At 39.4% G+C, this 16,376-nt stretch overlaps 1 protein-coding gene across 3 annotated transcripts in view; it reads left to right on the top strand.

The window, feature by feature from the left end:
- Nucleotides 1-14,561, top strand: part of tpcn2 (two pore segment channel 2) — a 50,325-nt gene extending 35,764 nt beyond the window's left edge. For all 3 annotated transcript variants that reach the window (XM_054771410.1, XM_054771411.1, XM_054771412.1), the window contains 14 exons: nucleotides 915-996; nucleotides 2,526-2,615; nucleotides 2,712-2,831; nucleotides 5,586-5,645; nucleotides 5,751-5,879; nucleotides 8,329-8,378; nucleotides 8,562-8,661; nucleotides 9,738-9,809; nucleotides 11,167-11,240; nucleotides 12,460-12,565; nucleotides 12,661-12,743; nucleotides 12,821-12,902; nucleotides 13,404-13,495; nucleotides 13,575-14,561. In XM_054771410.1, coding sequence (XP_054627385.1) covers nucleotides 915-996; nucleotides 2,526-2,615; nucleotides 2,712-2,831; nucleotides 5,586-5,645; nucleotides 5,751-5,879; nucleotides 8,329-8,378; nucleotides 8,562-8,661; nucleotides 9,738-9,809; nucleotides 11,167-11,240; nucleotides 12,460-12,565; nucleotides 12,661-12,743; nucleotides 12,821-12,902; nucleotides 13,404-13,495; nucleotides 13,575-13,662 — 1,228 coding nt within the window. In that variant the 3' untranslated portion in view covers nucleotides 13,663-14,561. The remainder of the gene's footprint in view (nucleotides 1-914; nucleotides 997-2,525; nucleotides 2,616-2,711; nucleotides 2,832-5,585; nucleotides 5,646-5,750; nucleotides 5,880-8,328; nucleotides 8,379-8,561; nucleotides 8,662-9,737; nucleotides 9,810-11,166; nucleotides 11,241-12,459; nucleotides 12,566-12,660; nucleotides 12,744-12,820; nucleotides 12,903-13,403; nucleotides 13,496-13,574) is intronic.
- Nucleotides 14,562-16,376: the final 1,815 nt, after the last annotated feature.

Below are 16,376 nucleotides of genomic sequence, written 5' to 3'. Positions count from 1 at the left end.
ACAGTGCAAAACCATCCAGCAGCAGAAGTAGCATTAATGGTTATAAATGTTATTTAAAACAATACATTCAGAGACTTACCATATGCTAAAATTGTTGGTTTTGCACAAATGGACGCTTTTAGTTGTATTCAATGTTAAAAAATATATGGCTCTCACGAAAATACATTTTAAAATATGTGGCTTTCATGGTTCTCTTAGCAAAAAAGGTTCCTGACCCCTGGTCGAAAGTATTGCACTTGGTTTTAATGAATCCAACTACAACCACTACTCTACTTCAGAATAGTCTTTATGGCGCGACAGTCCCTTTGTATGTAAAAATCCCCTTCAAATGTCTCTCACTTGTATGAAAGCCATGTCTACAGTAAAAATATAACACGTCTTTATATCCGAGGCCAATCTCAAAATAAAATTCTATGAAAGCCCTCCCCTCGGTGTGTGTCTTCCCTTGTTACAAAACATTGGCTGACCCAGAAATACTCAAAGTTAAAAAAGCCTTTAAAAACTTTCCCGGGATGTCACAAAACTTTCTTGAGATCGCTCAATAGTTTCTCTGGATTTAGCTTTTTTTTCCCCCCGTGTCCCCTCCAGGACTCTGGAGGTTTCAGCCTGTTTATGAAATTCTAAATATCACAATATGTTCAGTTCATCACAAAGTCTTCTAGAATCGGCAGGTGCTTGGTCTACAAAAGCAAATAATCTCTGGGATCTGTAATTAGCATCGCTTCAACAAACACTGGAATCAGCAGCTGTGGCCGTAGGCAACCTCCCGATGTCGTTTTTTAAATTAACTCCACAAAACGGTGGAAAATGTTTCAAAGTTGTACATACATTAGCCCTTGGGATGAGAAAGTTAATGAATGTCCATATATGTTATCAGTAAACATACAGATTCTTGATAGTGATCTGATTTTTAGGGAACGTGTTCCTGTTGATGCGGTGCTGCAAGTGATGTCCAGAGTCCACATGAAGAGCTACTACAGGGCAGCCATCACTGCGGTCAGAGCTGATAATTACTACCTTTAGTACAAGGACATCATAAACTAGTACAAATGATTACATCTTGCTTGGGGCTCGACTGGGCACCAATCACTTCAAGCATAAAGTTTAAATCCAGCATGCATACACAGTATGGTAGTAGTAATTTAATTATAGTAGTAATTTAATTATATTTATTTGGAACATGAGGGACAGTACACATTTACACTAATTGCACAATTCAACATGTCCAAAAAGGAGGAAGATGAAGCAGAACTTATTTAATCCTACCCCTTCGCCATGTCTCAACAATTACTGATTGTTCCTGTGTTGAAATATAACCAGTTTCTAATACAGGGGTGTCCAAAGTGTAGCCCGCAGCTTGTTTTTATTGGCTCGTGGCACATTGTAAAATTAAAATTAAACAACAACAAAACAGTAAAAATTGGAAAAATAGATTAGCAACACAAAATGTAAATAGAAGAAGCTGAGATGTTGATACTAATAACAAGCACTACTAACCAATAACAACTATGGAGGAAAAACCTCTTCCATTGTTAATTCTCTTTTTTTATTGGCATTTTTGTAGCAACAAATTACTTTCTCCAGTCCAGTTTTGTTTAATTAATGTTCACGAGGGTAGAGTGCCACAGTATGTTCCGAGCACTGTTTTCATGCAGACAGAGGAAGTAGTAAGTCCTCCAGAACTTGGAACACCTGTAGTTGCACCAACTGCCAAGGCTTGATCAACCTCCATTTCAGCAGAACAGCTTTAAATTGTTGACCCATTTTATGGTCCCTGAAGCAGGCCTTTTTGTATAATTCTGAAATACACGTTATTTTTCAGTTTTGGGTAACATTACCTTTTTTTCCTAACCTCTCCCAATTCACCACTTAGCTTTGTACCATTTCAAGCTATTTATTGGATGTCAACGACTTGAATTTTAAGAAATAACTGGAAAAATTGGGTGTTGTACACTACCGGTCAAAGGTTTACATTTTTTTGCCTTTTTACAAAATTTTAAAATACTTAAAACTATTAAGTTGCCTCCCACATCTTTTGATTTTCAATATGTGGCCCTTGGTGGATTACGTTTGAACACCCCTGTTGTATAATAATAATAATAGATGGCTTATGCAGTGACGAAGGGGAGGGAAAAAGTGTTTAAGTATATAAATAAGTAAATAAAAACTAATAGATTTGTGCATGATTTTAGCTTTTTGAAAACCCAGATTGTTGTAATAGAACATTTGTGATTTAATAGAGAGGGTTTTTGTGTTCTCTATAACCAACATGATGGAATAGCAAAACTGGCTGTTTTTTGCAGTGCAATTAGTGAATAAAGTATGCTCTTGTAATAATTACTCCATATCACCACACAATAATTCAGATATGGCACGGTATATATTATATGTATATAATATTATACTTGTTGTACAATGTCAGTCTCCTGTTTGTATACCAAAACTGAAGTTGGTTTAACCAAAAACCAAAGGCATACAGTACTTCTGGAACTTACTCCTGTCTCTTGCTGTTTGCTGGTGGCCAGGAGGCACGTCAGTATGAAGCTGAAGGCTTCATGGATCGAGAGCAGTTCAGAAAGATATTTGACGAACTGGATAAAGACCGCATCAAGGAGGTATGGCATTTCAAACATACATTTCAAGGACACTCTGTGGATAGTTGGATTACCATTATGGCTATTATCCTTGTTAATAGAGATGTTCTTTCACAGCACCCGCCCTTACCGCAGTATAACAATGCATCACTGCAGAAGATGCAGGTGATCTTCAGCCACTACTATTTCACCATACTTGGCAATGCAGTGGCTCTGGCCAATGTGGTGTGCATATGTGTAAGTAAGAGTAATAAGTGTGTAAGTAACCTTTGCTGTTCTCATGCTGTGCATAAACCCATGGTAATTTTTTTTTAAATTACCGTAAAAACACTGTATGCTCAGTGCATTTGGACAAACAACATTTTACGCAAAGAGAATATATGTTAACTTTTACAAACTACATTTTATCATTTACCAATTGTACGTAAAAGGTAACCTTATTATAAATTAATTTTTCATTACTGTAACATTCCACTTATTCCAAAGGGTGGCATGGCTCACTCAGGTGGTAGATTGGTCATCGCCGAACCTGATGGTCGCTTGTTGATCCTCAGTCTTGGTGTTCAGCATAAAGTCGTCCATAGCCTCATTGCGATTCCAATTTCCTGGTTTTACTCTTATCACGGTTTTTCAACATATATTAACCAATATATAGTTGCTGTTTGGTGGATGACACTTTTTATTAATAAAAAAAGGCATTTTTAAGCAACTGTTACAGATTTTTGGCCTAAATTAAGCATTTTCAAGCACAAAAATGACTAAATGAACCAAAATACAAATATTGATATATAGTATTCTAAACTGGTCACTAGGTGTCAGTAATGTAGTAAACATTTGCCACCGCAAGATATCTCGGAAGTAATAAAAAAAGAAACATGTAGAAGGAACTCTCCCAATGCTAACATGTGAGTCTGTATTTAGGGCCCGAGCACTAAGAGCCATTGATCGTGTGAAGGCCCTATTGTAATCGTTGCATTTATTCTCCGCCTATAATCGCCTGTTTGGGGTACTAAATGAGTATGAAAACAAACAAAAATTTGCTGATTTGTAACCTGTGGCTCCAAAATTCACTCAGAACTAGGCTATCGTCACTTTTGCTGCATTTGAACTTGCAACCAGTTTGATGGATCAACTTGAAGTCTGGTGGAGAATGTCTGTTGTGACGGGATGAACAAAAACATCAGCGTAGCTCATGTTTTAATACGCACAGTAAGCCAGCTATTTGGGTTTGAACCAGCCGCAGACCAGAGCTCGTATTTTGACAAACTCACTCTACTAACTGACCAAATGAACCCAAATTGGAACCATGGATACAAGACAAATGGCCGATGATAATTTGCAAACAGATTTGGACTGTGCCACACTATGTGGGCATCTAGTATGTCTTATTTTCTCTTATTATGTCTACTATATTGGCTAATTGGTTTAAAGGTGACTAGAGAGATGTTATTTTATGTCTAGAGCCCACTAATAATGTTAAAAAACATATTTAGAAGGTCATAAACAGGTTTTCTATCCTCAAACTACGACAATTTATCAAGAAGGAATCCTACTTCACGAAAATTCACATATCACGAGCGGGTCTGGAACCAATTAACTGTGATAAACGAGGGATGACTGTATTTCTACAGTACATCTCAACAATCATTCTCCATTTTTTTACAGTCCAACATTTCAAATTCCGACGTTTTTTGCCCACATTTCTCAATCACTTCAAACCCTTCTAACTTGAAAATGTTCAGTTCATTCATGACATGGAGGATATTTATAATGACGTATCTAAAAACTCCCACATTTTTCCATGATTCAGTATTTCCTGTGACATTTTTCCTATGAAAATGAAAGGACAATTTCAATGTCTTCCCCTATTTGTGGAAATTAATTTCAATATTCAAGTTAGTAGTGCAAAAAGCCAGTCAGTAGGGATGCTCCGATCAGGTTTTTATGCTACCGATACCGATCATCCACAAGTGAAATTAAGTGTACGGTATGTCATGTTTGTCATCTTCATTGTTGATGAACTTCGTTGCCTTTCCAGTGCTGTCACCTAGACTTACCTAGACTTGTATCATTTTTCCCACAGAGCTTTTCCTCTGTCACTTTTGGTTTTGTTCTTGTTGTCTTGTGCAATTAAATTAAAATTAATTTAATTAACTTTTAATTTTGCACTTCACCGCCTCCTCTCTGCATAGCGGGGGTCAAGTCTTCGACAGCAGCAACCCCGTCGTGACACGCTGGGCTGTATGGTATGTAAGGGGAACCATAAAATTTAGACAAAAACATATTTGATGTACTTTTTCAAAATTACTGGTGAAACTTAGAGAATCAGGCGCCTTCTTTAAGGAGACTTTGGATGCAACAGCATCCAGCAGTCGGCAAACCCGGTTTCCTCCACCGCCGGCGACTTCTGGCCATCCAGTCCGTCGAACCCAACCACTGTTCAGGCTATCACGGGCGCGTGTCCTACATTTTGGCCAATCAGCCGCCGCCCTACCGACAATCATATCGCGAGCCACGAAAACTCACCACACCCTGCCAAGTGCCCGTCCACCAAATGCCACACCAAGCTAAAGCTTTTTAAGGCGTTTTTGTGCAGGGTGCAAAACTTTTTTTTCACTCTGACAACGACAGGAAGCCGCACATAGCAGACATGCTTGTTGAAATGCTTGGGAAATTGGGCGGGAGATGGTCGCTGCAGGCGGAGCTGATCGCCAAAGGGAATCGGTGTTTACAAGCAAGTATCGGAATATGCCGATACCGTACTTTTTCACTGAAATTGGCCGATACTGATCGGTGGCCGATCTATCGGAGTACACCTAACAGTCACGCAAATTTCTACTGAAATTGCTTCATTGGGTTACTATTGGTCAAATCTTAATTCATTGTGCAGGGGCTCCTTTCCCCACATCTAAACCTCATGAAAACATTTCTGCACCACATGCACGCACTCATAATAACACAAAGGTGTCATCATGTCCTTTGTTTGTCCAGACGGTGTTGGTGCTGAATTCAGAAAAGTCCACCGCAGAGAGAGACAACCACTTCATGGAGGTGAGCGCAACCACAACGCCAGAGGTCTCATCTCATGTTGAACTACCACTTGATGAGTGTATTAATATGAGATTCACACAAAACCACTTCCTCTGTCTTGGTCAGATTATCAACCTGTGTTTTATCATCTACTACCTGTTTGAAATGGCTGTGAAAATATTTGCCTTTGGCTGGAAAGGATACCTGTCCTACAGGAACAACATCTTTGATGGCTTCTTGACCATCTTGCTACTGGTAACATTGTTACATCCACACATTACTTTCATAAACGTAATGACGCATTCACAATAATGTAATGTGTGTATCTCTGCATCATTCTTATTCTGCCCTTTTTAGTTATTTATTTGTATATACACTAGGTCCCCAACTTACGAACATCCGACTAGCGAACATTCACAGATACGAACACAAGCCGACTGGTCTATATTTTATTTTATTTTGCCTTGTAGTCGCTCCATCAGTATTTATACTGCTACATGCTTGACCAGTAGCGGGCACTGTGACACTGCTAATGGGACCAACAAGAGAGAAAGACAAGGAAGAGGCGAGAGGAATGCTAAGAGTTTTATGATACAACCCGGACAGAGCGTGTGATTAAAGTTTATGAAGAGTTAATAGGCCTGCTTAATTCTACACCACCCACAGAACACTACCTCTTTTAGAAGAGTCTAACGACGATGATGATTATTACTTTTTTCAATAACTCCTCCTCCTCCACCACAACGACATATCAAATCAAATCAAATCAAAGTTTATTTGTATAGCACCTTACAACAATCCAATGGTGCCCAAGGTGCTTCACAAGAGTAAAAACACGCAATAGCAAATGAGAACAGGGTAAGATCGAATAAAAACAACTAAAACAATAAAATAAAATAAAAATACAGGCACAGAATCACAACTAAAGTACATATAACCATCATGTATCATAAGCCAGTCTGAATAAATGAGTTTTTAAAAGAGATTTAAAAACTGACAACTCTGTAGTAGATCGTAGCGCAGGTGGAAGGGAGTTCCAAAGTGTGGGGGCAAATGCAGCAAAAGCACGATCCCCCCATTTTTTGTATTTCATCCTTGGGACTTCTAATGTTGTGTGTTGAGAAGAACGCAGGGCCCTGTAGAGGTGATGGACAGTTAAAAGCTCAGCCAAGTATGCTGGAGTAAGTCCATGAATGGCCTTGAACGCAAATAAAAGGACTTTAAAATGGATTCTAGACTGCACCGGGAGCCAATGGAGAGAACGGAGAACTGGAGTGATATGGGCGTATTTTGGAGCATTAGTAAGAAGGCGAGCAGCTGCGTTTTGTACCAACTGGAGCCTGCGGAGGAGGGACTGATTTACTCCAGTGTAGAGGGCATTACAGTAATCAAGCCTCCAGCTGATGAAAGCATGAATCGCTTTTTCGAGATCTGTACTTGACAAAAAGGGCTTTACCTTTGCCAGGAGCCTGAGGTGGAAGAAACTTGCTCTGACCACAGAATTAATTTGCTTATCGAACTTTAGACTGTTGTCAAAAAACACACCAAGGTTTTTAACGGCAGGAGCAAAAGGAGGGGTGGGGGTGTTAAAATTGGTTTCACTGTACTGTAAATCGGGGGTAAAAACAATGTACTCCGTTCTTCCTTCATTTAAATCAGGGGTGTCAAACTCGTGCCATGGAGTGCCGAGACCCTGCAGGTTTTCTTTGCAGCAGGTCACTAAAGCAGGTGACTGGCTGAAAAAGTCCTGTTGGTGAGATATGACATGAACCATTTCAGCACAGGGTCACGTAGGCGTATGCTCGACCACTCCTCTTCAAAAGTAAATAACATTTATCATTACGTATTATTATATCATTTTTATTATAATTGTTTTTTTTTCATTAATTATCCTCGTTTAATATTACTACTGCATCCAAACTCATATTTACATACATATGCATATACAGTATATGTATACACGTACATGTAGTACCTATATCATTGGTAATATTACCTTTTCTCCGACTTAAGAACAAATCGACTTGCGAACCGTCGTCTGGAACCAATTGTGTTCGTAAGTTGGGGACCTAGTGTACTACAGCCAGAGGTTTTGGGAGTGTCTTAAAGTTGGGGTTTCAATAACTCTGCTTCAGTATTTTTTCAGAAAACATTGTTCGTGTCTGTTATTTACAGTAGATCCTTGCTTTTCACGGGGGTTATTATCCCGGACCACCAGCAAATGGTGAAAAATTGCAAGTACTTGATACGCGCATAAAAATATCTATTTTTATGGTCTATTTTTTTACGATACAGAAAATTCACAGGCTTTGCCGTGAAGCAAAAAATGTAGCTCATGTGCATCCTGCTTCCACTGATCATCCATGAGATGTTTCTACAGCGTCGTTGGTGTAAGTTCAATTGTTTGGACATGAAGTGTAAAGGACACACCTGTCTATTTAAGGTCCACAGGTGACAGTGCATATCAGACCACATAGCAAGCATGGAGTCAAAGGAATTACCTGTAGACCCTCCAAGACAGGATTGTCTCCAGCCACAAATCTGGGGAAGGGTCCAGAATAATTTTTACTGGTCTCAATGAGCACAGTGGCCGCCATAATCTGGAAGATGTTCAGAACCACCAGGACTCTCCCAAAAACTCCATCAGGCTAAACTGAACGATTTATGGAGATTGTGACTAACTTTTTTTTTGTTCCATTATTAGGGCCTGCAAATCACAATTTATGCCACATACCGCCTTCCTCGTTCAAATGGGTACGTTTTTCTTTCATTTATATTGTGTAGTATAACACAATATTATGCTTCTGACGTGTCTGGTGTAGACCATTACTGTATAATAAATCATTCAGGTTTACATTAAGAACAGCCAGGTATGCTGATCTGCAAACTGTGTGTGCGTGCGTGCGTGCGTGCGTGTGTGTGTATGTGTCACCACAGGAACCTGTCCTCTAAGGGTATGTTTTCGTTGTGGGAGATGGTTCGTTTTGTTAACATGCTGATTGTCTTCCGCTTCCTGCGCATCATTCCCGATATCAAGGTAGATAGCAGACTATATTCCACTTTTACTGTGTGTGTGTGTGTGTGTGTGTGTGTGTGTGTGTGTGTGTGTGTGTGTGAGTGTGTGTGTGTGCGTGTCTGTTCGTGATATAATTACGGCCAAGTAGGATTTCTTATTTATAAATGGAATATTTTGGTAGTTAGAAAACCTTTATTTCTAAATACAGTTTTTAACAGGTTTACAGCCCTCTAGACACCTTTACACTCATAGTACACATAATAAGAAAAAATAAGCCATTTATGACATAAATAAGACTCATGCTTGTGTGTGTTGCTGAAGTTGTGTTCTGGTGCTAGGGGAGCTGAGTGGGACAGACAGGAAGTGACATCAGGGATTCAGAGTTGAATTCCGCAACTTTGTGTTAGGGATGATTTTGCCTGTTGTCAGATCTTCAAACCTGCAGTAAAAGCCTGTTCTGCAGTCTGATGCTTGTGTGTCTCACCCAACATTACAGTAACATTAGCCTACTGAGACTATCTATCACAACATACAGTATTTGTACACGTATTTTGAGTGCCTTATATTTCTATTTTACCTGATTTAGCCATTTTTATGCTAGAAAATGCTTCATTTAGGCAAAAAATCCATAACACATGCTTAAATAAGCATTTTTTTTACAAATAATAGGCCATATTTAACCATGAAACAGCATGATTCATTAATATATTTTTGAGAAACCATGATAGAGTGAAGTTGTGAAATTGAAAGTGCAAAGTGGTGAGGGATTACTGTATAGCATTATGAATTATGTACATAATTGTATATTGATACAAGAGTCGTGCAGTAAGCAACCCAGCTGCTGCTAGTACTGTGGTCTAGCAGTTTTAAAACGTTTAAAGTTTAGAGACACACGTTTGAAGTGCAAACACATTCTGTACTGGCCCAGTTTGCTTGCCTTCAAAACCGGCTGGTATTGAAATGAAGTATTTTCATTTGATATTCACTGCTGTGGATACAGGAGGTCCCCGGTTTACATATGAATTCCGTTCCTACGATGGCGTTATAAGTCAGGTTTTATGTTTTGCTCAGACTTATAAAGTATTTTTGTTCTGCAGCTGATGGCGTTAGTTGCAAGTACCTTGCTGGACCTGGTGAAAAACTTGAGAGCCTTTGCAGGGATACTGGTGGTGAGTAAATCAGGATGTCCTCAATTCATTATTCATGAATTGTGCTGGAATGATTGTGCTGAAAGATTTCCCTGCTGATTTTGAAATTGAATTTTAAAATTAAATAATTTACAAGAAATAATCAAATTAAATAACAATTTTCTAAATTTACAAAAATGGTCACATTTGGGAAAGTCCTACTTTTCCCATAATTTCACATTTTCCATGCAGCATTTCAGTTCAACTCTTGCGCATTCACACTTTCTACACAAATTACCTTTTGCAGTTGTTTTCACAAACATTTTTAACACATGAAAATGTGAAAATGCAACATTTGTCACATAATGCTACTGTAATACAGCATAATGAAATCCAAAGGAGGGCCACACGCCACCATTCCACACACTAGTCTTTCTCATGGTGTTTTTTAAAGAAAGACCTAAAAAAAACATCACACGGCAACATAATAGGTAGATAACAGACAAGACACACCAACGAATAATACAGAATAACCGACAACTATGTGAGCTCTAAACATGTAACTCTGCGGCTTTTTACAACAACAGTACAGCAAAGCACGCTGGGAAACAGGAAGCTTTGCTGTCAAAACCATATACCGCTTCACTGAGCCATACCTCAGCGTTGCCGCCATATTGGATAATAAGATAAGAACTTTATTGATCCCGCACAGTAGTAATTCACATTACATCAGCTATAGAGCACAAAGTAGTGCCGAAAAACCATACACAGTTTATATATATATATATATTGTAGTTTTAATGCAATAAAATAATAATATAAAATAAGACATGAAAGTTAAAGTTGATCAGCAAATTCATGTATTTAAAATTTCTTACTTCTTTAACTTCTTTAACTAAAAATAAATTAAATATTTCCAAAAATAACCTAAATCAAGGCACAAGAAACACAAATGTATTCAATATAAAATGTAAAAATAAATTAAATAAAATGCATTAATTGTCTACTCAGAGATGGGTGGAGTAGCCAACAAAAAAATGGTACTCATTTAAGAGTACTGTTACTTTACAACAATTTTACTCAAGAAAAGATATGTGATGGTACACATATCGATATCGGAATCGGAAATTGAGAGTTGGACAATATCTGTGGCCTGCAAATGGCCCCCAGGACGCACACTTTGGACACCTCTGCTCTACACCCAGCTGTCATGTGTCACATGCTTCCTTAGTAATGTTTAAGTAGCCACATTGGATTAAAAACATAGTACTCATCAGGGTATTTAAGAAGTGCTCTTCACTGCAAAGATGAGCAAAGAGTAAACGTTCACAACGTATTGTTTTTTAAAATTATTATTAGGATGATTGATGAGTATTAACATGCACATTGTTTTCTGCAGGTGGTTTATTATGTGTTTGCTGTATTTGGCATCTGGCTGTTTGAGGGAGTCATTAAACCGCCAGCACACATGAGGTATGGAATGATCTAAACAGAATCAATCATGAAATAGAATCAATCATGAATGTGATGTTTGCATAGAGAAAAATGGGACACATGATTACATCTTTGGCTAAAATATTTACCCTAACCAGTTAAACCCTTATGAACCCATGTCACAAAAAATTTGGTTTGGCACGGAGGCATACTGAATTCCCACGCTGTAGACATTGAGTGAGGGACTGGAAGTGTTTCTCGCTTCATGGGTTTACTCAGTCGTTGCTACTACCGAGTCGCCGAAAGGCGACACATTTGGCGTGGGAGTGACAATCCAGGCGTGCAGCCTGGGTAATGTGCAAAAAAAGGTGAGGCGGAAGCGTGCAGAGCATCTCCACAAGCATGCAGCCCATCCTTAGGTTCCTTTGGACCGTTTTTTAATATTCCCACCACACATTGTAGGTATAAAATACACCAAAAAATACACCAATGTTTTTTAGCCTTTTAAAACAAATGACATGCTCATGCGTTATGGCCAGTTAGGCAAATTAAATTAAATTACAGTGCCGTCCATAAGTATTGGGACAGTGAGGTCAATTCCTTTATTTTTGCTCTACACTGAAAACATTTGGGTTTGACACCAAAAGATGAATATGAGAGCAGAGAGCAATAGTTCAGCTTTTATTTCCAGGTATGTTAGGTGTGTTTTGGTGCCCATGACTTATTATTTTGACTTATTCAATCAATAAATAGCACTGAATGTTCAGTTTCAGATTGGGTAGGATAAGTTTTCCCTGTGTAGGCTGCATTTAGAGATGAAAACCAGAGGGTGGAAAAACAAGCAGTTGTGAATCTGAAAGAAGATGGAAACTCAATCAGAAACATTGCCCAAACATTAGTCATAGCCACTACAACCATTTGGAATGGCCTGAGGAAGAAGTAACAGACGTCAAACAGGTAGACCAAGGAAAACCTTAGCAGTTGATGACAGAAACATTGTGAGAGCTGTGAAGAAAATACTGTTAGTGACATCAGCAACAACCTACAAGGGCAGGAGTGAAGGTATCGCGATCTGCTCTTCACAGAAGACTTCATGAACAAAAGTACATGGCTACACCAGAAGATGTCAGAAAGATGTCAAAGGAGAAGATGTCAAAAAGCGGAGCCTAAAAAATTCATCAGTCCATAAAACGTTTGTCTCGGAACTTGTGTGTATTCCCTCATGTTTTATTTCATGTTGTGTATGTTTGACTGCCAGTGTGCTTTCTAACACCACCATGGAAAACATCACCTCAAACTTCAGCAATGAATGTGGGACCTATGAACAGCTCGGCTACTGGCCCAATAACTTTGATGACTTTGCTGTAAGTAACAAGATGTGTCACATCTTTGTTGTTGGGATTTGTTGCGGTTGTTCTTACAAGACACCACACATGTATCTGTGTCTCCTGTCTCTTAGGCTTCCATCATTTTGCTGTATAATATCATGATCATCAACAACTGGCAGGCCTTCATGGATGCATACACCAGATATACCAGCGAGTGAGAAAAAAACAATGACTGACAGCAGCTGTTGCTTTTGACCTTGAGGGAACTCAGCTGTGTTTTACGTTTCTCAGGTGGTCCAAAATCTACTTTGTGTGTTGGTGGCTCACGTCCTCGGTCATGTGGGTCAACTTGTTTGTGGCGCTCATCCTAGAGGTCAGCACCTGTTCACTGACAAATTTCTTCAATTACACAAGTGAAAAATAGACATTTATCATTTATTTACCGTAAGTTCGGCTGTATAAGCCGCACATGTCCACATCAGTTGTTCGGTTGTGTTGTCATTGACTAATATTTAAATTTGTCAACCGTGATAAACAAGGGACAGGATTCATTTGTGTGTTCCAAGGAGGTGCAACTGCTCTGTGAGGATCAAATACTTATTACTCTCAATCTAATATACCGTAATTCATAACCTTTAATTACATGTTATTCTCTGGACTTTGGACGTTCTGTCCCTCTGTTACAAAAAAAGGTACCACAAAAATGATGTACTATTCATATCTTTGTAAGAGGGTACAAAATCAGCAGGGGGTCGAATACTTATTTTCCTCACTGTATCCTTGACGCTTTTAATGGAACGCCATGATGATTGTGTGTAACGTCCTCAGTTTTACAGTTGAAAAAGCTTTTTTTTTTCTGCGCATTTTCTGACAGAACTTCACGTATAAGTGGGATCGCAGTCACAGCTGCTCTGTTACAGATGTGGAACGAATCCGATATGAGACCTCTGTTCAACTCATATTCAAGTACGTACTGTACATGTCATGATGTTTATTAAATGAGAAATATTATGAGTATTGATGTGTGTTTACACGCCTTCTCCAGAGAGCAGATCAAGGAGCCAACAGAAGAAGAGTTGCTTTGTCAGCTTAAACAGCACCCCCACCTACATCTACACTGGGAGCACACGTGACAGCTGTTCTATACTTGATTGGGTTTATTGGGAGGAAATATGATGCGTTCACTGCCATAACTGCGGGGTTTTTAACGCTGGTCACAGTTTTTAGACATTTTTCACATTTCATGTACTTCTATCAGCTCTTGACAAACGTATCATGGTGCCAGGCATTATTATGGTGGATTAAGACCTTCAGAATGGACTTGCTAGTGCCGCCCTGAGGTTAAGTTATGGTTGCATCTGACACCAATATGACAGAGTGACTCTAAATGTAGTCGTTATTTCATCATGTTTATTTTTTTTTAGCTGCAGTTTTAAAAATATTATTTGCCTTCAGCATGTTCTACACTGATTGTGGCAATCTCAGGCAAAAAGGTGTATCGTGGGGGGTAGTCCGCCACTGCAGCTCATTACAGTGTCTCATACGGAGACGCGGGCCACAATCAAGATTGACTGCGATCAGTGTGCCAGATCACCTTGTGCCAGCAGTGCATTGTTTGGTGAATGGTGGTGTTCTGACATGGCGAGAAGTTGCTGTGGAACTCGCTCAGTCCAGTTTGTCGGCAGCCAGTCTATGTGGACTACCTCATCAAGCCCTGGTCCATCATCATCTTGGTCTTGCTAAAAAGTGCCCGCTTACGTCGGCATCCACAGACATGGTCAATCGCCTTTGTCCACATAAAATATGAGACCCAAAGGTGTCGTTCCTTTGAAAAATGGGTCCGAGTGGCGGCCACAGAAACGAGTTCCACTGTAGTATTTGTATTGTCCTTTTAGGTATTTTTCTTTTGCATTGCTGTAATATTTGTTGTGCTGACAGTCAATCAGGTTTTAAGAAACATTTATAAAATTAAAGGGAGAACGATTTTAATACTGTTTTTAAGTTTGTACAATAAAACTCAAGTGGTGTGACATGGAAGTACATTTTTGTGTTCGTGACTATTTTAGTAGCTATTTTGACTGACATATAACCAGTACTCAGGTTATATACACAACTAGTGAGGAGTATGTGTCATTTTTTGCCATACTGAATATAATTATGATATCAACTACTTTGATTAGCTGTAAACTTTGATAATGTGAAATACAAATCATTAATATTTACAATAGTATGTCAAAGTTTACCGGTTAGATTTCTTCTTCTTCTCCTTTAGGCTTTTCCCTTCAGGGGTCGCCACAGCGAATCAATTGCCTTCATCTAACCCTGTCTTCTGCATCCTCTTCTCTCACACCAACTACCTTCATGTCCTCTTTCACTACATCCATAAACCTCCTCTTTGGTCTTCCTCTAGGCCCCCTGCCCGGCAGTTCCAAACTCAGCATCCTTCTACCTATATATTCCCTATCTCTCCTCTGGACATGTCCAAACCATCTCAGTCTGGCCTCTCTGACTTTATCTCCAAAACCTCTAACATGTGCTGTCCCTCTGATGTACTCATTCCGAATCTTATCCTTCCTGGTCACTCCCAGAGAGAACCTCAGCATCTTCATCTCTGCTACCTCCAGCTCTGTCTCCTGTCTTTTCCTCATTGACACTTTGTCTCTAGACCAGGTCTAAACAACATCGCTGGTCTCACCACAGTTTTGTACACCTTTCCTTTCATTTTAGCTGAAACTCTTCTATCACACATCACACCTGACACTTTTCTCCACCCGTACCATCCTGCCTGTACACACTTCTTCACCTCTTTTCCACACTCTCCATTGCTCTGGACTGTTGACCCTAAGTACTTAAAATCCTCCACCTTCTTGATCTCTTCTCCCTGTAACCTCACTCTTCCACTTGGGTCCCTCTCATTCACACACCTGTACTCTGTCTTACTGAGGACCTTCATTCCTCTCCTTTCCAGGGCAAACCTCCACCTCTCTAGCTTCTCCACCACCTGTTCCCTGCTCTCACTGCAGATCACAATGTCATCTGCAAACATCATAGTCCATGGAGATTCCTGTCTAACCTCGTCTGTCAGTCTGTCCATCACTATAGCGAACAAGAAGGGGCTCAGAGCTGATCCCTGATGCAGTCCCACCTCCACCTTGAACTCCTCTGTCACACCTACAGCACACCTCATCACTGTCTTACAGTCCTCATACATGTCCTGCACCGCTCTAACATACTTCTCCGCCACTCCAGACTTCCTCATACAATACCACAGTTCCTCTCTGGGCACCCTGTCATATGTAGACCGGTTAGATTTAAATATGTTATATGTTTTATAGAAAGAGGTAGATCATTTTGACTTGTTACTTTGATATACCCTTGATATACAGTACATAAATAACATACATAAATATGTACTTTTTTTAATATAGTAAATATATATATTTTGTATATTTGTAGTGGGAGGTAGATCTTTGGGACTTGCGTACTTTAAAAGTAGCTCGCAGGTTGAAAAAACAAGAGCACCCCTGTCATAGAGCGTGTACATTTTTTTCAGTTACTCCTGTAGTTGCGTGGTGGGTTCGTCAAAGGATAAAAAGGGCCTCTGTGTATTCTAACAGTTCTTCACTGAGAAGAGTGGCATGTATCTTAATTGTTTTGTTCTTTGGAAATTTTTTCCAACCATAGGTCATAAATTAACTGGATTGTTGGTAGGATACAATGTTACCGTCTAGTTCATGTAGTTACTGTCTTAAAATAACGCATCATAATACCTGCTCCCTGTGCTTGTGCTAACGTAGTCACCTACTGGAAGTTGGTTAAATTATCTCAAAGGTTTGTTTGCAACCCA

This window comes from Dunckerocampus dactyliophorus, chromosome 3 (assembly GCF_027744805.1).
Source record: "Dunckerocampus dactyliophorus isolate RoL2022-P2 chromosome 3, RoL_Ddac_1.1, whole genome shotgun sequence".
In the NCBI taxonomy this organism is placed as follows: domain Eukaryota; kingdom Metazoa; phylum Chordata; class Actinopteri; order Syngnathiformes; family Syngnathidae; genus Dunckerocampus; species Dunckerocampus dactyliophorus.
This window is presented reverse-complemented; position numbering and strand designations above follow the sequence as displayed.